The 22,205-nt window shown below is 40.1% G+C and overlaps 1 protein-coding gene across 2 annotated transcripts; it reads right to left on the reverse strand.

Annotated features, from left to right (window-relative positions):
- On the reverse strand, positions 1–21,175 carry tmem214 (transmembrane protein 214). Of its 2 annotated transcripts, none has more exons than XM_017710711.2 (16): positions 20,854–21,175; positions 15,398–15,591; positions 14,549–14,699; positions 13,973–14,107; positions 12,124–12,206; positions 11,303–11,408; positions 10,934–11,015; positions 10,693–10,794; positions 8,439–8,580; positions 7,479–7,570; positions 7,017–7,065; positions 6,247–6,354; positions 4,916–5,130; positions 4,641–4,809; positions 3,607–3,758; positions 1–3,259 (listed from the first exon to the last, which is right to left on the reverse strand). In XM_017710711.2, exons 1-16 carry the CDS (start codon positions 21,011–21,013, stop codon positions 3,133–3,135), a joined length of 2,067 nt encoding a protein of 688 aa, XP_017566200.1. In that variant the 5' UTR covers positions 21,014–21,175; the 3' UTR covers positions 1–3,132. The 2 variants fall into 2 exon arrangements, with proteins under 2 accessions (XP_017566200.1, XP_017566201.1); XM_017710712.2 differs by lacking the exon at positions 20,854–21,175 and adding an exon at positions 19,692–19,777.
- Positions 21,176–22,205: the final 1,030 nt, after the last annotated feature.

Below are 22,205 nucleotides of genomic sequence, written 5' to 3' on the forward strand. Positions count from 1 at the left end.
TTTGATAAAATGTCACTGTTGACAAATGTGTTTATTTCCATTATGTGGCCTTGTTGAAAGATCACACTAAACCACAAAAGTGAAATTCTCAGACAAACTGAGGCGTTTGTTATCAGTGCTTCATAGCAGATCTCCAACTATATGGTACAACTAAACATCCGTGAAGTGACAAATAACCAACAACCAGTGTTTTCGAAAATCAGTTTCAGATCATAGCATACAGAACATACCAAATGGTAGGGACTCGACAGCGCTCATGCACATGGCACAAAAAGATTTTATTTATTAACCTTTTGTACAAATATTAGCTCATGACATTTATCATATTTTTCTTCTCTGCTTTCATGACTCACTCTTTAGTGCTGACCATACTGTCATAAGGACACAGGACTATGGTCTAACAATGAATGTGGCCTGAACCACCTTGGCCTGCTTTAAATACTGCCAAATGGTTCCTATTAAAAGAATCAACTGGCAGTGGCCTACTGGCTTAAAACTTATTGGGTACCAGCAGAAGGATCAAATAAAACCTGACCTCTTGAATATGGATGGAATTTTGACACCAAAAATCCTACTTGAACAATATCGTACAACTTACAAATGTTGTTTCACACATTTAATAAAGTCCACAGGATGGAGAGTTCTGTTCTGGAAAAGATTTACAGAAAACGCTCTGTGTTCAATTGTCTTGAAACTGGGTTCATTCATCTATCCACCTGATCTACTTGAACATACAGCAAGTAGAGTGAGTGAGAGGTAAAACATGAGGACCATAATTAAACATACTTCTCTACTTCACATTAAAAGACATTCCAAGTAGAACACTTTCAGACAGTAGCAGCAGTAATCACCTTTAGTCTTGTGCCCCTCATCATGAGCATTATATACAACACAAAACTAAACTGATGAGTCTTGCTAGTAGTAGCCTAGGGGTCCATGATTTATGAGTCCTAGTAGTAGCCTGTGTCCACGTTTTACCAACCAAACCTACCCTCAGAGATCAGCATGATGCACGGATCAGTTAGAAGTTCCAAGGGCAGAATTAACAGATGACATGCCCAAGTTTCATGATCCAAAGGTTTAATCACCATCAAGCATCAGCCTAAATGCAGATTTTTTTTTCTGAAAAAGCAAGAAATTCTTTTTTCCCCCCAAAATGTTTTGGACAATTAAATCATTCAGATGTAATTAAGATGTAAATTCAGAGTGGCCTGATGCAAAATGCACCATTGTAGAGGAACGAATTGAGTCGATCATTCACAGCTGTGGTGACAGGAACCATTGTCTTTTTTTATTGTCCGTAAAAGCCACTCAGAAAGCTATGACATGACATGGTTATGAAAACACTCCCTGAGACATCATATTTTTGTGAAAAAGGTTTGGCCTAAAATTGATATGTTTTAAAATACCTCCATGGCAGAGGGTGATGCAGGCAACTGTAAGGCCGAAATAGTACGCACAGAATTTGGGGGGGGTTATCACTATTAACTATCATCAACACTGTTGTTCGAGATAGGAAATAAAATGTCTATCTGCATCGTAGACATCACGACCCCTGGTTCCTATCACCACCACTGTAATGAAATCGATGGCAGAGCGCCCACCCCCCCGACAATGACGGCCACGAGAGCCGGCAGGAAGGCGGGGCCGCGAGTGTGGAGGGGGCGGAGCGCAAAGCCAGACGACGACGGTGCCTGCAAGGCGCGAGTCCAAACTGCCGCTGGGACCGACCCGTTACACAGCAAGGCCAGGCGGCCGTAACGGGGAGGCGGAGCGGCGAACTCTCGTTCCCTCTCGGCTTCGGTGCTCACCAATGCTGATGCTGATCTGGCTGGCAGAGTGAGCGCCTTTAAAGAGCTGAGAGGGCACAGAGTGAGAGAGGGACAAGCAGTAGCAAGAGACTGACCTGAAGCCACTGAAAAGTGGCCAGTGCACCACTGGGTTGTGTTTGGTTTGTTTTGGATGAAATTAAAGAAATGGGTGCTTCAGCTCTGAATCCTGCCTCCATTTTACAAAATGTACAAAACTGATGGAGCCTTTAATATACACCTGACAATGATACACACACGCACACAACTCCGGCACACAGCCTGCTAATCAGCTAGCTGCATGCGCCCATCAAGCGAGCGCTAGCAACCCCGCCTCCCCGTTTGAACTCACCTGGATCTAGTGGCAGAATTACGGATCACTAGGTGACATGACTCATGCAGAACAACCAGGGAAGATTGCAGTGTAAGTGGACCAAGTTACGCAAATGGAACTGGGAAAAGCTGTCCGCTTTCTCTCATTCCTTACAAAAACGTAATGTTCTCATCACTGCTGCTGTATTACAAATGTAAGAAGTGGCTGAAATTTAAAATGACACCAATACACAAGATTCATGGACTAACACAGGTAAATACAAAGAGCAGCCACTTGAAGTCATTATGACTTGTTATATGAAAACCTGTCTAAAACAATTTAGATCAGAATGTCGGAGATAATTCAATACGCTGTTGCTCAACATGCAATGTCTACTCTTCCAAATTTGTTTCACGTTGTGGAAAATAAATCAACATACTTTATTAAGGCATCCGTGTTGAAGTGCATATTTTATAAGCAATTTCGCTCTGTGTAAAATTATGAATTTGAGAGCATTTCTACTCATCACTGCTTAATATTATGTAACATCTTTACAAAAATCCATTAGCTATTCAGAATTTCTGCAAGCAAAACCTATGAGAGGGCATTTTACTTTTATTTACAATTATTCAAAAGTAATGTGTGGTGTCTTTTTATTTTATCTCTGGGAAGAGCCTGTTGTAATCTTTTGTTGAACTTACTTTGGCAACACACTGTAAAATAAATATATAATTTCTAATTACCAGGGGAAAAGTTGAGTACTGCAGAGGAGCTCCCACCAACAACTGGGGTGGGGATGTTTAATTGTTTATAAAGTGAAAAGCCCCAAAGGAGGTGGTGGGGTAAAAAAAGAACTTTGAGGCTCATCTTCCATCTCCTGCAGAGTCCTCCATATTAGAAAACCGTTAGTAAAGCACATGTGGCAGCCCAGTAGGAGAGGGCAAACACAACTGAAGGGAGTCTCTGACCAATATTATGTGAAAGTGTGCATGGGTGTGTATGGGGAGGACATCATGCTCTGGAAAGCAGTTCTTGAGCCCAGCTCCTGAGGGCTGTCGTGGTGTCTTGTAGGTAGATCCATGTGCTATTGGTGAATGCCATCAAATGGTTCTGCATACAGTGGAGTGATACTTCACCGCTGTAAGAGAAGAGAAATACTTGGATCAGAGCATCAATACGGATTTTAGCAAATCAAGGAATACACAAATCTACAGCCCTAAAAAAAGTCAAAAAAAGTCAAAAAAAAAAAAAAAAAAAAACATGCAGTCTTTTAAAGATTAGGAAAAAAGCCTTTAAATACCATTTATAATAAAGAAAAAAAATGCACAAGAATTAAAATATATCAACACAATGTGGATCATAAAGCAAACTGTCAATAGCTGATTTGGCCAACTTAACCCACCTCACACTTGCACCAAATCACATCACTGTATCTGTATTAACTGAAACATTACAGAAAAGAGAAGTGCAATAAGTGGTACTGACTTGCAAGAGTCTTGCAGTGACTGCCAGCCATGCTGCATCACTGTAATGAAGTACTGAAGGGTGGGGAGGATGAAGCTCTGATGCACAAACAGCATTAGCTCCTTCACAAACTCCAAAAACTGGAATACACTCTCTGGAGTGTTGGCATTAATCTATGAGATGCAGAAAAAAATGCTCACATTTAACTGCTAGGGAGGGCAGCACTAATATTACACACCATGAAAGGCTAAGTTAACATGTATGAGAAATACATGAGTTACATAAAGTACTACACATAAGCTCTGCCTTTTTATTAATTGACAAATTATGCAAGTTCTTTTTTTTTATTAAACAGGCAACAATGCCACTTTTTAATCGCTTTTTACCCAAAGCTATGCTATGGACATGCTAACTCCCCTTTCATTCACAGACTTTCTTCCCTTAATAATGCATGACTTCAAGTGTTTATTCTTTTGAACAATTTAATATTCAAGTTATTGAAATCCATATACAGTTTACAAATGTATATTCTGCTCAGCCCCAGGCATACCTCCACTCTAAACAGTCTTTCAGCAAACACTGCAGACCTTACTTCAAGTTTTTTGTTTTTAGCTTGAAAACAGCAAGTATCTGAAGAGTTCAATAATTATGCATTTGATATGAGCAAGTTATCACGTTTTACTCAATTAAATCTACAGGAGTACAGTATAAAATGAGCTCGAGTTTGAGGTTTATCCACATTCTCACCGAGATGCTTCCTGTCCACATAGTTAAATGAAACATTCATTTCTTTTTCCTTAATTTTGTCTGATCTGGTAGCCATGCAGATTCACATGCTAGCCCGCTACAGGTCAGGCAAAATCATGGAAAGCAGGTAGGAAACTATACAGCCTATACCAGCCTAGACTGCCAAAACGGCAGATCACCCATAAGACACTGCATAACATCATATTCCTAAGCCTAAATCAGACCAAGGCCGATTAACAATATCCATTGTAAAACTACAAAGAGATTATATAATGACTGGCACTTCAAAAAAGAAGACTGCGACTCACCCATTCTATGAGTAGAGGTGTGTTCTCTTGCACCAGCAGTATAAACTCTGAACTCTTCTGTGCAACAAAAACTGCAGCCACCTTAAGCTTCTCAAGAGCTGTATCTAGTAGCGGACCCAAAGCCTCCACAGCCAGAGAGTAGTAATAAGGTGTGATCTCAGCTAACCAGCTGGACACACGCATATAGACACAAACTTCAATCCAAGGACTGATGCAAAAAATATGCATTTTATAGTGTGCATTTATGTTTTCCAGTGTGTTATGCGCTTTATCACCTGATGCCTTGCTGGCTGTAGTAGGACACTTTTCTCCAGGCCTGCTGGGACACAGCAGTGACTCCAGTTCTCTCCAGGTACAGCGCTGTGGTGGACCCAGCAAATGTTCTATGTGACCTCAGATCGTGAGCAATAAAACCAGCGGCAAACACCAACATCGCCATCAGCAGCCGCGACCATGGGAAACCCTGACAGCGGATCTTCATCTGCAGAGACTGGATAAAGTAGGATCGGGAGCATAGATGATCAAGTGAGAATTAATGTCTAAAACAGTGGACTGCCTGGAATGCCCTTTGCAGTTTGCTGCTTTAAAATTAAAAACTTATTCAGACCAGATGTTCAATCAGTTACATTAACAGTTCGGTTAACCACCACCCAACTTGAGGTGGGGGTTATTGTAACTGACAAATGTATCCAAATTCTAAAAGTTACTGCAGTAAAAGCATGTTTTTTTAAACATCACTGGCAAACAGATAAAATCACTTTTCTTCAAAAAGAGCCAATTTACTGTGCATCACTCAGTGAGATTAACAATGCAAATATAAAGTAAATGCTTGAAAGCAGAGAGCATGTCATTTGAAAATTATTTATATCTTGTATGTGTATATTTAGAGTCTGTGTGTATATACACATGCATACACTAAATATACATACACAATATAAACTAGTATTGCACATATACATACATGCACACACCCACACCCCTTTTTCTTCTTGGATATTTATTTTTTGGGTATTTAAATTCTATAAGGGGGCTATGCACTTTTAAATTCTATAAGGGGGCTATGCACTTTTAAATTCTATAAGGGGGCTATGCACTTTTCACTTTCTACCTGTGTAAATGTGATTACAAACGTGATTTGACCAAACTGTACTGCTGCGCCATTTAAGGCAAATGGAAAAATTAGAATGAGAAGCTGCAGATTAGATGTATGAGGAAATCAGCCAAGTGTTTACAAATGCAAATAAGTTCATTCATCTTCAGTTGATGTTTGTCTTAAACATCAGTGTTAAGTGTTGAAGGTTGGTGAATTAGCAGTTATACATTAACTCCAGCGTTTAAGACGTTTATTGAGTAAACCGTGTTAGAACGATTTTACAGCAAAAGGAGGAATTAATTTTTTTTTTATCAAAAAAATCTAGTTCACCAAACGGATGGCTGCTCAAGTCTGTGCACTGTTCCCATCATCGGAAATATATAATTTCATCCCAAAGACAGACTGTTTTTCTTTTATGTTGGCCTTCAAACATTAATCTAAATGGTACAATAACTGTTGTGACCGTTTTCCATGGTCATATATTTTAAAAGTGTGTGTTCATAGGTCTCTTACACTGCAGACAGCATTGCAGTCCTGTATGTCCTCCGAGTTAGCTGTGGCCCTGATCTCTTCATTGGTCACTCTGAATGACTGAATCGTCTCCTGAAGGTTGTTCCGCAACTACAAAAAAAAATAAAAATAAAAAAATAAAATAAATAAATAAATAAAAATTACAAAAAACCCACACGCACACACGACGGGTTATATTTAAATGCAGAAAAAAAGAACCAAAACGATGTCAGTTTATTAAAAAGCCTTCAGTTGTCAAAAACATTGAGCTGTGGTCTTTAAACATGTTTGCATTCAAATGTACTGATCCAAGGTTCGTAGAACACCCAACATAGATATCAAAACTGCATGACTAATGGCATAATTTCTCACATAGTTGAGTTTGAAAAGGGGTTTGGTTCTCCATATTTAACGCTTTCACATGCATGCTGTAATGAGGCCCAATCCAACCATAAAGGGACCTTGTAACAGAGGAGATGATGAAAGTGGGTCAGAATTTGTATCTAAAATCTAAATATGGTTTACATGCTTTGCTGTGCTATAGGGGCCCCTTTAGGCCAACTAGGCTCACGTTGTGTACCTGAGTAGTGGGACAGCTTACTACCTATTGACCAAGTTTCATGACTCTAGGACTTATGGTCTGGTCAGAGTGATTCGTTTTAGGGAAGAAAAAGAATAATAAGAGATCTTGACAATTCCAAGCACTGCATGCTTGAATCCTAAAATAGAAAGAAACTGTAATTGCTTCCAAAATGATTTAGCGGCAACCGTACCTTTGGTGATAATTTGGTCCATGAATTCAGCAGATGATTTAACAAGAGACTGCAGGCGATAAAGATCAGAAAAAGATAAGAATTTAATCCAAATTTATGACAGGTTTACAACTGGCAAGAATGTAGAAATCACAAAAAATTTCTAATGTTAGCACTAACATCCAACAGCTTTATTAAACACTGTACTATGTCCATATTGTGCAGTGCTATCTAAAGCTTGTATTTTTATATATTTTTTGTATTTTCAAAGAAACCTGGTCCAAGGCATTATCCCTTCAATGAAAATGTCAATGTGCTCTGGAAGGTCAGATTTCCTCAAAGTAACTTGTGGCAGTAAAGAAACAAACTAAAATGACTAGAAGTTAGTGTAGAGCAGACAGACTTAACTAGACTTCACAAAAAAAACTGCCTCAGTAAAGTTGAAAGTGTCATTTTACGACAAAAAGGTAATTAAAGGTTTACCTGGACTGGGTGAGGTGTTTAGTGTAAAGCTGTCTCCACACCCCCAAACTCTGGGCATCTACAGACAGGCACTCAGTCAGACTGTTCAGCAACTACAGATTAAAACCAAGAAAACAAAGGTCATCTCTCTCATTGAGATGTAATCCTTGCATGAGGTGTGCATGTCACCCCCCCCCCCTTTTTTTTAAAAAGGTACAATAGTAAAGCTGGTGTTTAACATGCTGTTTAAGATGCTGATTTACACATAATGTGCAGACATTAACATTTTTTCAAATTAATTTTGCATAAATGTATTATTTATTGGGTCATGGCCACACATGGCATTAAGGTTATTTTACTGTGTGCCAAATGAACATCAGATTAATGTGCCAAGATCAAGGAATAGTCCAGCTAAAAGATCAAGTTTACACAATTTTCCACTCATCTCAGATGTACAAGTTTGAAGTACAAATTTCTTTAGTTTAATCTTTAGTTTAGAACTGGAGTGATGAGGCTAATACTGTTATACACTAGAACTCAAAAGCCAGCCAAAATCATTTTTGTAAAAATACATCTCCAAACTTCTCAATTTGCTCAAACCATGTCCAGGTCTGCATTCAGGCTGCACAGACTTGCTGATGTTTTACAGCACCTGCTGTGTACTATAAAAACATACATTTCACCACTACAGACAACCGTTTCAGACAACACCAGAGCCAACATTCACAAAGCAGAGTTTTATCGACAAGCCTGCATGATCTTACTGAAGACCTGGATGTGGTCTGATCAGGTCGAAACATATTTTACTTATATTTTACTTAAACTGTATGGGTGATTGAGTCCAATTCTGAATTAAGAAGCAAATTTTGTACTCCCAACACATCTTGGACAATTGCCTTCATCCAGGCTAAGAAAAAAGTGTAAATTAGATTTTTCAGGAACCATTTTTTAGGCGTGTACATGTGTATATAAATGCCTCACCTCTTTCTTCATGGCATCAGGACAGTTAGGTGTGGCTCTAGACAGAAAGGAAGGGAAATAGGTGTGGAGGGTGGATTCTGGCTTCCCTCCAAATGCTAGGACTTTAAGTCGAGGGTAAAGCCTCCTCAACTGCTCCTGCAGACTGAGAGAAAGAAGAAGGAAGGAAGGAAGGAAGGAAGGAAGGAAGGAAGGAAGGAAGGAAGGAAGGAAGGAAGGAAGGAAGGAAGGAAGGAAGGAAGGAAGGAAGGAAGGAAGGAAGGAAGGAAGGAAGGAAGGAAGGAAGGAAGGAAGGAAGGAAGGAAGGAAGGAAGGAAGGAAGGAAGGAAGGAAGGAAGGAAGGAAGGAAGGAAGGAAGGAAGGAAGGAAGGAAGGAAGGAAGGAAGGAAGGAAGGAAGGAAGGAAGGAAGGAAGGAAGGAAGGAAGGAAGGAAGGAAGGAAGGAAGGAAGGAAGGAAGGAAGGAAGGAAGGAAGGAAGGAAGGAAGGAAGGAAGGAAGGAAGGAAGGAAGGAAGGAAGGAAGGAAGGAAGGAAGGAAGGAAGGAAGGAAGGAAGGAAGGAAGGAAGGAAGGAAGGAAGGAAGGAAGGAAGGAAGGAAGGAAGGAAGGAAGGAAGGAAGGAAGGAAGGAAGGAAGGAAGGAAGGAAGGAAGGAAGGAAGGAAGGAAGGAAGGAAGGAAGGAAGGAAGGAAGGAAGGAAGGAAGGAAGGAAGGAAGGAAGGAAGGAAGGAAGGAAGGAAGGAAGGAAGGAAGGAAGGAAGGAAGGAAGGAAGGAAGGAAGGAAGGAAGGAAGGAAGGAAGGAAGGAAGGAAGGAAGGAAGGAAGGAAGGAAGGAAGGAAGGAAGGAAGGAAGGAAGGAAGGAAGGAAGGAAGGAAGGAAGGAAGGAAGGAAGGAAGGAAGGAAGGAAGGAAGGAAGGAAGGAAGGAAGGAAGGAATAAAATAAATAACAAAACAGGCAAATGTAGAAGCTGTTCAACAACTTCTGTCACAGCTGTGACTGTGTCCACTATAGCAAATTAGGGATAGCCTATGGTATTTTCCTTTTGGCTTCCCCTCCAGGGTCCAAGTCCACTTATCATTTAATAATCTAAATGTGCTTACCCAAAAAAAAAAAAAACCTGCAATGTTTCCATGCGCAATGGCATCCCTCCAACCCCTGATCACATATTTGCCATGCAAATTCAGCTGCAGCCCCTCTGCTGTTGCCAACTCTGTTTCCCTCAGCCAGTTCCCAGTGCCATCTAACTTGCTCAAGATAAGATTCAAAGAAGCTGCCTTCATTCAGATGGATAGTTCTGCCTCATCCTTTCATCGGAGTTATAAACAATAAGCAGCTTTAACATGAGGGGGAGACAGGGTAATTGTGGGGGCCTACGCAATGTGTGTGGTGAGTATTTAAGGCCATCTGGCTCTGTGCGGGGTTATGGGGGGGGCGCATCACAACCTGTGTCAACCACACAACACCTCTTTGCTGGACTTTGAATGGGGAGGTTTGCATTCCAATGCATACCTCCAGGTTCAACCTAAACCTCCACCCTGCAAGGGCATTACCAGCAGGTACCAGGAGGAGGTAGATCTTTGCACACTGCTGTCTATGAATCAACAAAGACAAGGAACCCACTCTTGTCCTTAAAGGCTCTGCCATTTATCCACACTTTACAGATTTTTTTACACTTTGACATTAATAGCACTGGGCAGAACACACTTAACCCACTCTTAAGAGTGTTATACTTTTACCCATGCTTAAGGGAGCCTAGGCTACCCTGCTACAATGAACACAGGCATAGCTCTGAGAAAGAAGAACTTTACATTTAGCTATAAGTTATTGGCACTTTATGGGATGTTAGGTAGCCGTTAATATTTACACCTATATTTTTCATGGTTTGAACAATTTAGAAAAAAAAAACAATTATATATATATATATATATATATATATATATATATATATATATATATATATATATATATATATATATATATATATATATATATATATACACACACACACACACATACACACACACACAAGCTATGTGATGCACTTTTATGCACTAAAGACACGCAACAGTAGGTTAGTTTAAAACTCCAAGCAAGTGTAATTGAAAACTCAATGTCTTGATAAAAGTGTAATTGATTTAGGTATGCGGTTTGCAGGGCTGATGGGGTATAAACTTCCATTACTTGGTTTGAGCCATAGGGTTCAGGGCAAAACCTAAAATTGTGTGTCAAACATCAGCTTTAGGGTGTTCAATAATTACCTCGTTGACAGAGCATTTTTAGGCATATAAGCAAAATCCAGGAGAGGGAAGAATTCTTTAGGTCCCATTACTCCAAATCCTTTTGTCAAGTTAGCATGGAACCTTAAAAGAAGATTTAGTAAGTCACAAACACATACAGGAAATAGATAGCAAGATAACATTTATTAATAAAGTAATAACCTAAATATCTGCATGTGTACAATATGTACAAGAACACATCTACAAACCAACAGTTACTCACGAGAGCAGTCTCTCTAGGTATGCAATGGCATAGGCCGACAGAGTTTTCACGCCAAGAACAGGCAGCATGATTCCCAGCCAAACTACATTACACAAATAAATAAATAATTTACTGTCGCAATACAACACCAACAAGCTAACCAGTCAGATTTAAGGTGACTACCCATGTTCCTGAAGTTGTGAAATCCAGTATACAGCAATAAGCATAATCATACACATTTTTTAAAAATTAAAACTGTTGAGCAAGCTGTGCTCCTTGACCTGTTTTTATCCCTACTTGTGTAATCAGCTATGCTGAGCTGTCTTTTTTGATCTTTTTGTCCCTAGTTCTGTAATTTGACCTTTCTCTCAAGCTATACTCTCTCCTCACCTCTTACACCTTGGGAAAGGTCGTAGAAGCCAGCCTGGCCAAGAGCCCACATGATGCTTAAGCACTTGGCTGGACGATTCTGGTGGGAGCGTAGCAGCTCCAGGTGCTGTGGAGGTCACACAGTGTGCAAAAGCTTTAATTTTCAAAACAATATCTGGCAAAACAAATGCATACATACACTTAAGATGTACAGAAATGATGGATTTAAAAACTTTCATTAAAAAAAAAAAAAAAAAAAAAAAAAAAAAAAAAGCTTCCACTTTGCTTCTACACTGGCAAATGATGTACAATGATGTCTCAACTGCTGCAAATAATTAGTTTCTCTTTAAATCAGGTTTTTTTTTTATAAATATTGGTGACACATCAGATCATTGGAAGTGGATCAGTGGAAGATCATTCTCTCATCAAGGTAGCCTAATCAATTGTTTTCAACTGCAGTCCTGGGGACCTACTGGACGGCGAAGTTACAGGTATTCTCTACCGCAAAACAGCTTGCGAAAGGCTTGAAACTCCGCAGGTCAATGGTAAACAAACCATTCTGTGCAGTGTTTTTTGCTATGTTTTTCCAATTAAGTGCTACAGAGGAGACATCATTAATGCAGATGCTCTCTGAAATACTCAAAAGTTAGAGGTGCTCTTTTTTTTTTTTTTTAACCTTCAAGTACATAAAACACTTTTCATACAAGACAAAACTCAAGTTCAAGAATCAACCAAAACAGAATCCCCCAGAGCAGCAAGTGACAAAAAATGATATTCTGAACAGAGAGCATACTTAAAGCTCAAATCTTTTGACAGCCCAAACATACTGAATTTCAACTCACTTCAGACAAATTCAGTGTCGCTACTTTGGGTTTGTTCATCATGACTGCCTGAATGCACATCCTGTAGCCATGCAGTGGTTCACCTGTGAAAGTACAAAAGGTTGACCGTGTAAACAACCAGCTAATAAATGATACAAAAGCACATTCAGCATCAAAGTACAAATGTTACCAAATACCACCGGTAAAATCTAGCTTAATAAATGCACAATTCTAGTGACTACTCAAACTAGAGCTAGAAGGGCTGGTGTAACAATTAATAGGGCTGGATCCAAATATTGCATTATCTGGATATTCATTCACGATGTATGTACACCATGTTTCCAAAAGTATTCACTCACCCATCCAAATCAAAGAATTCAGTTGTTCCAATCACTTCCATGGCCACAGGTATATAAAAAGCAAGCCCGTAGGCCAGCAGATTGCTTCTACAAACGTTTGTGAAAGAATGGGTCGCTCTCAGGAGCTCAGTGAATTCCAGCGTGGTACTGTGATAGGATGCCACCTGTGCAACAAGTCCAGTCGTGAAATTTCCTCACTACTAAATATTCCACAGTCAACTGTCAGTGGTATTATAACAAAGTGGAAGCAATTGGGAATGACAGCAACACTGCCACGAAGTGCTCGGTCACGTAAAATGACAGAGTGGGGTCAGCGGATGCTGAGGCAAAGAGTGTGCAGAAGTCACCAACTTTCTGCAGAGACAATCGCTACAGACCTCTAAACTTCATGTGGCCTTCAGATCAGCTCAAGAACAGCAGAGAGCTTCATGGAATGGGTTTCCATGGCCGAGCAGTTGCAACCAAGCTTTACTTCACTAAGCGCAATGCAAAGCATTGAATGCAGTGGTGTAAAGTGCCGCCACTGGACTGTAGAGCAGTGGAGACGTGATCTCTGGAGTGATTAATCACGCTTCTCCATCTGACAATCTGATGGACGAGCCTGCGTTCGGCAGTTGCCAGGAGAACGGTACTTGTCTTGGTGGAAGGGGGATTTTGGTGTAGGGTTGTTTTTCAGAAGTTGGGTTCAGAACCTTAGTTCCAGTGAAAGGAACTCTTAATGCTTCAGCAGACCAAGAGATTTGACAATTTCATCAACCAGATAGACCACCTTTGGGATGAATTAGAGCGGAAACTGTGAGCCAGGCTCTCTTGTCCAACACCAGTGTGTGACCTCACAAATGTGCTTGTGGAAGAATGGTCAAAAATTCCCATAAACACACTCCTAACCCTTGTGGAAAGCCTTCCCAGAAGAGTTGAAACAGTTATAGCTGCAAAGGGTGGGCCGACTTCATATTAAACCCTATGGATTAAGAATGGGATGTCACTCAATTTCATGTGTGTGAAGGCAGATGACTGAATACTTTTGGCAACAGTATATATTTATCAAGCTAAATGTAGGTTATTAATACAGGCTGTATTAATAATGTGTATGTTATTAATACAATAGTGTTCTATGCTACTGAAGACACTGTAGTTGCACACAAACTATTGTGCAATGTCCAGCCTTGCCTGACAATGATTTTTCCAACAACTCGCTCTAAGCTTTGCTCAGCTGGCAGCATCAAACTGAAGCTGCTCTTCCTTAGCTAAACATTAACCAGCTTAAACAAAAGACTAGTTCTGCATTCACTATAAGAGCCCTGCTAGAAAATGAATCCAGAAAATAAAACTGAAATGAACCCAAATAACAAGTATCCCATTTTCTGAACTCAATACGGACTACAATACGTTTTATCAGCACATTCTGCTCTATACAGATACTTTTTAATTGCACTGATTACTGCTGAAGCTCCAGAGCCCAGACAACTGAATTTGGGACAGCCCCAATAATTAACATATGTATGCTTTACCTGCTTGCTTGTCTAACTCCCGGAGCATGGTGAATATGCAGTGGTCGAAGAAGTCTTTCAGAGCGTCTGTGCTTTTTCCAAGTATATTCTTAACGATGCTGCGCAGCTCCTTGCCCGCAAGACAATATGGGTAATCTAGACAGAAATCCTTTTGTTAAAACCATTAATTGACACTAAAGATGTGTTCATGCTGCAGGGCTGGAGCAGCTACTTAAACATTCTATCTACAAGCTACATTCAAAGTGTTGTCACTGAGGCAGGAGTTTTAATCACCTTAATAAAGTCAATGTGAAAGCACCAAGTTGATTGCATGGCACCACAGGACCAAGATATCTACCAAATTCTGTATTTAAAAACAAGCTGACAAAGTAAGATGACCATATGCGTATTAAGCATCTGGCTATTCTATTTTACAACAAACTTCAGGAGCCTAACATGTATATTGTGTTAAGTATGTTTGTCAAGGGCTACTGAACAAGATTGCACAGATTTTTTTTTTTTTTTTTTTTTTTTTAAGTGAGAAACATCCCATCAACACATTATACAGAAAAGGGTTGAAAGGTTTTAGACACCCACCGTGAGCATAGCTGCTGAGTGTGGGATCTGTGTCTGGAGCAATCAGTTTGCTGTTGAGGTATCCAGCCAGATCCTTCACCCACACGCATGGATTCTCAGGGAACAAAGCCTGACTTTTCTCAAGCTGTTGCTTCAAATCCATTACATCCAGCTGTGTGAGAGTTGAGAGAGAAGACCATATCAGAACATTTCACCTTTAATGTGAAACTTAACAACCAAACATTTTGAGAGGAGAGAGAGAGAGAGACAGACGTTTGTACTTCTTGACTTGGCAATATGTTCCCTTTTGTAATTATGACCAAAATGTTCAACTTTGGTCTCAAGAGACCACAAAACAAATGTCTACACAGTTTTGGAAGACTGGGTGTATCTTCGTACAACATTTTTTTTTTTTGTACAGACCTAAATTATTTTTTTATTTTTCATGAGAAATGTGTACCATCTTGCCACTGTACCCTTGGAAATCAGACATATGAAGAATACAGATTTGTCACACGTAAGCCAAATTTCAAATCAGGGTTAATCAGTCACTTTAATTGATAGTAAGTGTGTACCAGCTACTGTTTAACATGAGTTATGTGGTTGATGAATTCTAAGCCAAATCTCCAAATTATAATCCCCCCCCCCCCCCCCCCCCACTTCCTGGAGTAAAAACGACTTTCTAACCTTGAAATCTATGGTACCTCCATGGAATAGCGGTATTTCTCATAAGGGCACTTCATGAGAAAAACTTAATTCCTGTTACAACTTCATTGATATTTCAAAATGCATTGCTATGAGAGTGAGCTCCACATCTTATGTTTGGGAGAACTACCAGCTTGCATAAAAATAAAGAGAGCTTGTACTCACAGCTTTGATGGCTTCCTCCAGGGATTTGTAGTGGGTCTGTTTTGAGCTGCTGTTAGAGGGAGACTTCTTGTTCTGCTTCCCTGCATTGGGTTTCTTCTGTTGGACCTCAGCTGGCGGAGGAACCTGCTCTTTATTCAGCTTCTTTCCAATCTTCTCAAAACCCTCAAATATAGTCTCGGACATTTTCACAGCCGCTGAAGTCAAATAACAAGAAAATGAGAACGAACATGAGGCAAAGGGAGCACTGACTGAAAAGGAGAAAGGCAGAGCAGATTACTCAAAGCAGTCACAAATCTTTTGCAACCAGATGCATGCAAAAGAACTGCCTTTTCATCCTTAGCCTAATATTTTGTAATGATATTCCTCAAAGGGAGAAAAAAACGCAACCGAGAGAAAAGTAAAGTAGGGCTAGCACATTTCAAAACTGACCCATAATTCTGAGCATGACTGACTTTGCTCAAATCACAGCACTAAGCTTAACAGGGAAATTGTGGAGCAATATGACATCTAGTGGTTAATACGGAGAGAAAAAAAAAAAAAATACAAATGCTTCCTTTCTTAAAAACAACAAATTCCATGTTCTTGGAGAAAGAACCACCAAAGACAGGCAGATTGGACTTAATCCTGAGAACAATTGCAATGCTGATTACGTCTACTTAGGGCTGGGCGAAAAAAATGATAATTACAACAATATAAATTTCCGCAACAGAAACAAATTTGTTAACTGTTCAATATAATAGAGCATTCTCACACTTCTGCGTTTAGTGACAGTCCTGGCAGCATTTTCGACTGCAAGGAAAGCGACACTACTCTGCTGTCACCACGAGAGGGCACACTTCCGAGCTTTGCGATGAGTAAAACCAAATAGACCACTGTAGTTGTGCATCATTCTGTAGTCGTCATTATGCCCATATTAGGAACCCATTTGCCTATGGCCAGGATGAATAGGGTTTTCGTAAAGTCGCCTCTATTGCACTGTGTTGAATAAAAATCTTCAGAACCTGATACGTTTTGTCCTGTGTACATTTTTCTCCAGAATACCACTGGATCCTCCAAATTACGAGGTCATTAAGAGCTATAATACTAATATTGCTACATGCGAGCTAAAGCTATAACGCATCGATTTTATGTCACTATGCTACACGAAACTAAGGCGGGCTGCCACAGTGCTCTAACCAGTTGTGCCATCTTACCAAAACGTTATACTGTAGTGCATTATTTACGGGTATACTCGGAAATGAAGTGGATATTTTGATAGGCTACAACTCCTTACCCTACCCGTGGACAGTGGGTTAAAACTATGAGGCTGAACATAGCTTCTCTTTGAAATGTTCCCGTCCCACCTTAACTGGTGCAGTAGCCATGACTAGCCATCACAAACATTAGCAAAGTAGACAAATCAGAATCCTTTATTGATCCCAGAGGGAAATTGCAGATACTTGCAAATTGCAGATAATTGCAAACACTGACCTGTCGGTTCTGTTAAACAGCAAAATAAGTTAATGTCACTGTTATGCCGAAAGAGAGAAACACCCTCATATCATGCCTTTCAACCCTCCATGAAGCTGAAGTCAACTTCTTTTTCACTGCTTCTTGTTAAAAATTTCCCATTCTATCTTAAAATTCATAGCAGCTCCAAACGTGGCTGATGCACCATTTAAGGTGGAACGGGAGAAGTCGAACAAAAAGCTGGCAAATGCCCCAAGAAAATGTCCTCGGGCAAAACGTTACTGGCATTAAAATAATAAATCAGGATATTCTGAGAGCTTAAATCAATGAGCATCAGATGAAGAACAGAAAAGGGAAACCTGGTGATACTGCTCTGACTCCTTTTCACTTCCCCTCAGTCTGAACACAGAAATGTTTGCTGCCAAAACCTGCTTAAGGAGGCTGTCAGTCTAATGACGAATTCAGTGCACAGTAGCTTTAGCACACATGTAGCAAAATTAATTTCAACTCTTTAACGACCTCTAGAGGACCCAGTGGTATTCAAGAGAAGAATGTTCACAGGACAAAACGTATCGGTTCTGAACATTTTCATTTAACACAGGGCGTGACTGAACATTTTTCAAAAACCCTAATAATTCCAGGCATAGAGAAATTAAGCTTAGACCCGGAGTTCCTAATATGGGCATAACAACATGGCGCCAACTACAAAATGATTACACGACCACAGTGGGTCTATATACTTCGTCAACATATGAAATGTGAAGTTAAACGTTTCCTGTTTGAGTGGAGCAAATCGGCGATCTGTTCTCTCGTGAAGTGTGAATGACAAGATAAGTGGCATAACTGTACTGGCCAGCAAGCTAACTTCTATTCTAACATCCCAACAAGCTTTAGCAGCGTTAAAGCACATCTGCTCCACACAACTATAGCAATGTTACAGCGCTCGGTCATATTTTGGTGTTCTGGCGCAACAAAAGTGAAACAAAGAACTGGGTTCATGTACGTTACAACACCGATTTAAACAAAAGTAAGCCGAAAACGCAGTGTGTGTGGCACTGGAGAGTGGGAGAATGCTAGCTTCCCGGGGTATACGTTTAGAGCAGCTGGCTAACTTGAAGCAGCACTCACCCGCACAGCACGGCCAAATAGATGTTACTGTACATCAAACAAAACAAATACAGCACTGATTTCATTTTAACCATACCTAAAAGCTGGGCGTTGTTTGTGTAGTGTTAACGAGTCACACTGAAACTAGTTCTTTTTACACAGCAAGCATCTGATGTATTGTGGTCCTGCCCTCAGACTACTAAGATAGAATAGACAAATCCAGATGTCTGCTACCTTGTGTTTGAACACCGTGAAATACTGACATGAATGTGGCAGGAATGATGGTCTATGAATAGGTTAGCACTCGTCACCAGACAGCTAAAAATAATTTGTCTTTGTTAAATTATGAATATTACAAAACTGTGGCTGTGATTTAACAGTTGGTAAAAACAGCTGACTTGAAACTTTCTCCCAACATCCCACGACAGATTTGCGAAATGTTCCATTGTTTAGCAAGTGTTTGTCATTTTCTGACCAGAAAGGATAGTTAGTCTTCAAACTTGAAAGAGATAATGTGACATCTCGATATGGATCAAGATCAATGGACATTAACATTTTAGCGTTATAAAATTTTTGGACATACGGCCCAGGACTACCTAGCATTTGAAGCATTAATAGCTACTTGCAAAGGGGACCGTGATCACTATAGTTATCTTAAATCAGATGGATGGAAAGATATTAAAAGACACAGTTTAAAAGCTCTACACCAAATCACGCTAGATGCTGAGTTGGTTCTCCACTCCAGCTGGATATCTGCTACTACAGCATATTTGACAGGTATGCTGGAAGTTATTCTGACTAAAACAACCACCAGCATCACATACGTGTAACACTACTATGTTTGAGCAATATGTAAAATTCCACACAAATGTACAGGAAAAACATACAATGTACTCAACACTTTGGAGATCCGCAGCTAGCCATTTTTTGATGTACTGCTGTACTACTTTCATCAAACAATCAACCATGCACATACAAATAGGCCCAAGTAAACATTTCAAAGCAATTAAAAACAAGCACGCCAACTGGAAACACATCTCACTCTGACTGGACTCACATTCATTTGCATCAGATTACTTGCAGCATGCATGTAAACAACAATTTTCCATCAAACTGTTGAACAGTGTGCACATATAAACACCAATCTGAATGTATTCAATTGGATTGGCAAAAATCTTTGCATGTGAATTTTTTACATTTTGTAAAAATTGTGAATTTCCCCGCTGTGGGACTAATAAAGGATTATCTTATCTTATGTAAGCATGGCCACTGTCAGACTGGTTAGAGGCACACACCTGGTTTGAAGGTAGCCAAATAATTTCCCATGGAAGACTTAACATGAGCATTCCCACACAGTGCACAATGAAAGCTTTTTGCACAGTGGTGCACAACTCTGGTCCTGGAAGGCCAGTGTCAGAATCCAACAAAGTAATTTACCTGCACAAACACACCTGCTTACCCACTTAATTAGGCAATTAACAGAGGAGCGTATGTTAGAGGACAGAAACTACCAAACTGCGCTAGACAGTGGCCCTCCAGGGTGTGTACGCCTGGACACGTAAGATTTAATATGTTAGCCTTGTCTAAAGACGGCCTGTACAAGCCAGGTGAATTCATTTAATGATTTATACAGAGCAGCTCAAGTGAGTGAAGCTGTGAATGCATCACAAAAGCCTACAACTAATCAGCTATAAGCAACATAAACAAACCAATAACCACACTTTATAAATACACTCACAGTGTAACAGTAAACGTCTGTTCCAGCTATTGTAATCTCGTGGTCATCTGTAAAACCTTTGCAAGACATACTAATACAACATAGCTTTGAATGAAAATTTGACAAAGTAAAAAAGGACGTGAACAACAAGAGGCCGACAATCACATATTCAGCACAGTGTACACTCTTATCAGTTGGGGATTATCATGAACAAAAATAGTGTCCGTCATATGTTTTGTTTGGATATACAAATGGTAGAGAGACAACCCCTAAGGCACAGACTACGACCCGTAAAAATCCAGTACTTTTAGAACTAGGACAGGCCATCACACAGCAAAGTAAGGTTACAGGTGTACTACCGTCATTTCAAACGTGTGGAAACTGTAACAGTAAAAGCAAGTTTCGTTCAGAGTTGCGTTTCCACCGCTTTTTAGTTTCTGTGAACATGTCGTCCTAGCCTAGAAAACGACTCTTGTAGTTAGTTAGTCTCTCCATGCATAATTAGCGTCCATGCGGTCAAATGTATCTACATGAAACGCTTAACCTATGTTTCAGATAAAAGCTGGCGAGCTATATGTTCACCTAAAAACGACTATTCGTCTGGCTAGTTAACAGTTTCTCTACCACACGTCGTCCTAAAAAATAGGATGTTAGCTTAGCTTCTAGCTAGCGTTCTGGTAACGACTGTAGTTAGGTCTACATGTGAAAGTCATCACTTTTCTGTACATTTCCAACAGTTACACAAGTGAAAGCATGTTTAATGTGCACGCGTACATAAATAAGTTAAAACATTAGTCGGTAACGTGGCTAGCGAAGCCGTTAGCTTAGCTAGCTATCTCTGGGTGAGGTAATTCTAACGTTAGGTCAGCTAGCTAGCTACCTAATGCACCAGTTAGCTACCGTCGGCTGGTTCGGGCGACTTAGCTAATCCAAGTTAGGAACTTTGTTAAAATCACTTTTACAGGGGATGATTAAGAAGAACCTGGAAGCACTTAAAGTATGACTTTATTGTTTAAGACGAAGCGCAAACTAGCAAGACGCTTTAGCCCGCCAAGCAGAATGACAGCTAGCTAGCTAACGCGGTTAGCGTGTTTCAAACGGACGTTATCGAGCGACGTGGCACTAAACGCTCAGTTCAGAGGAAAATTACACTTTGAAAAAACAAAACAAACGTCTTACTTACGATATGCGTCGACTCTCAGTAAATTGGACTCACTCAGGGCTTTCCTCCCACCGCCACCGGACTTTTTATCGGGTTGACTCTTTGCAACGCCGCTCTGTTTCTTGCCTTTTCTAACTACCTCCCATTTACCTACAGAACTGTTATTTGCAGATGATGCCATTATTTATTGAAGGCACCAATATTGCCAACGAACACAAAGCCTTAAGAAATGTTTCTGTTAAACGCCGGTTCTCCGTTCTCCTTTTCCTACTGATAATGGTCGCAGTTCGCTGCTTCAGCCTTTATTGTGTTTCAAAACGCCTTGTGTGCCACGTCTGCTTTGGTGGTACGACGTCACAGCGCATCCGACCCATAGCTGTACGCTGTATGTGGATGATCTGATTTCGGTTCGTTTTCAGGTCATGGAGAACTTTCTTCATGTCTCCCTGAGGCACGACAGTTCATGTTTCTGGTCTGCACTTCACCCATTTACGTTTGTTCTACTAAAACCTTTTGCACTGTAGAAAGGACATTCAGGGCTTTTCCCTAATATCTAATATTTTGTAGTGGACTCTCCTTCCACCCCACCGGATGTAGGCCTATGGGGGTCCCTGCAACCCAGGGTTCCTGAACAGTCTGTTCCACTGTTGCCTAAGTTCTGACACTCCTGCTGATACCAGTACAAAGGAAGAGGTTGAGGTAGGTGAGGAACCGGTTTCAAGCTAATAAAGAGCATGAAGCAGACTAAGCCTACACAATCCACTGTCCAGTTAAGGGTTCAAAATAACATGTGTGCATCTGAAATGCATTATTTTTGACCGAGGCATTCCACACAATGTCTTGATTTCTGTGCAAATGCCTTTCCAAACTTGTACACCAAAGTAAACTATTTGTCTGGGCCTTTTATTCTGAAGGCACAATCTACCTACAGATCCTGGATATTAGGCTGCCTCAGAAGCTTCTCACCTGTACAACATGTGCAATTATGAAATATGCAGTTTTGATCTGAAACAATAAAGGGCAGCCAGGTAAAAGTGTTTTATTTTCTGTCATTAAAGAGAGTAACTTATTTTGTATTATTAGAACAAAATGAAGAGGAGGGAAGTCGTTTCAGTCAATAAGAAGCTTTGAATTGTTCATTCACTTTTATTAAATAGCTTACAAACATTTGTTTTTCATAAAAAAATATAGTTAACTGGGCCCAAAACTGTGGCACTAGATAACTGCCAATCAGATTTAATGCCTGTCCCTATGGTGTCCTGCAAGTTTTAATCCTTAATCCATTCATATTTAATTTATATAGCAAGTGTCTCTCTATTCTACTGTAGTGACCTTACATATTGCTCTGTAAAAGCATAAGCTAATTTTAAATG

This window comes from Pygocentrus nattereri, chromosome 1, assembly GCF_015220715.1.
Source record: "Pygocentrus nattereri isolate fPygNat1 chromosome 1, fPygNat1.pri, whole genome shotgun sequence".
Taxonomy (NCBI): domain Eukaryota; kingdom Metazoa; phylum Chordata; class Actinopteri; order Characiformes; family Serrasalmidae; genus Pygocentrus; species Pygocentrus nattereri.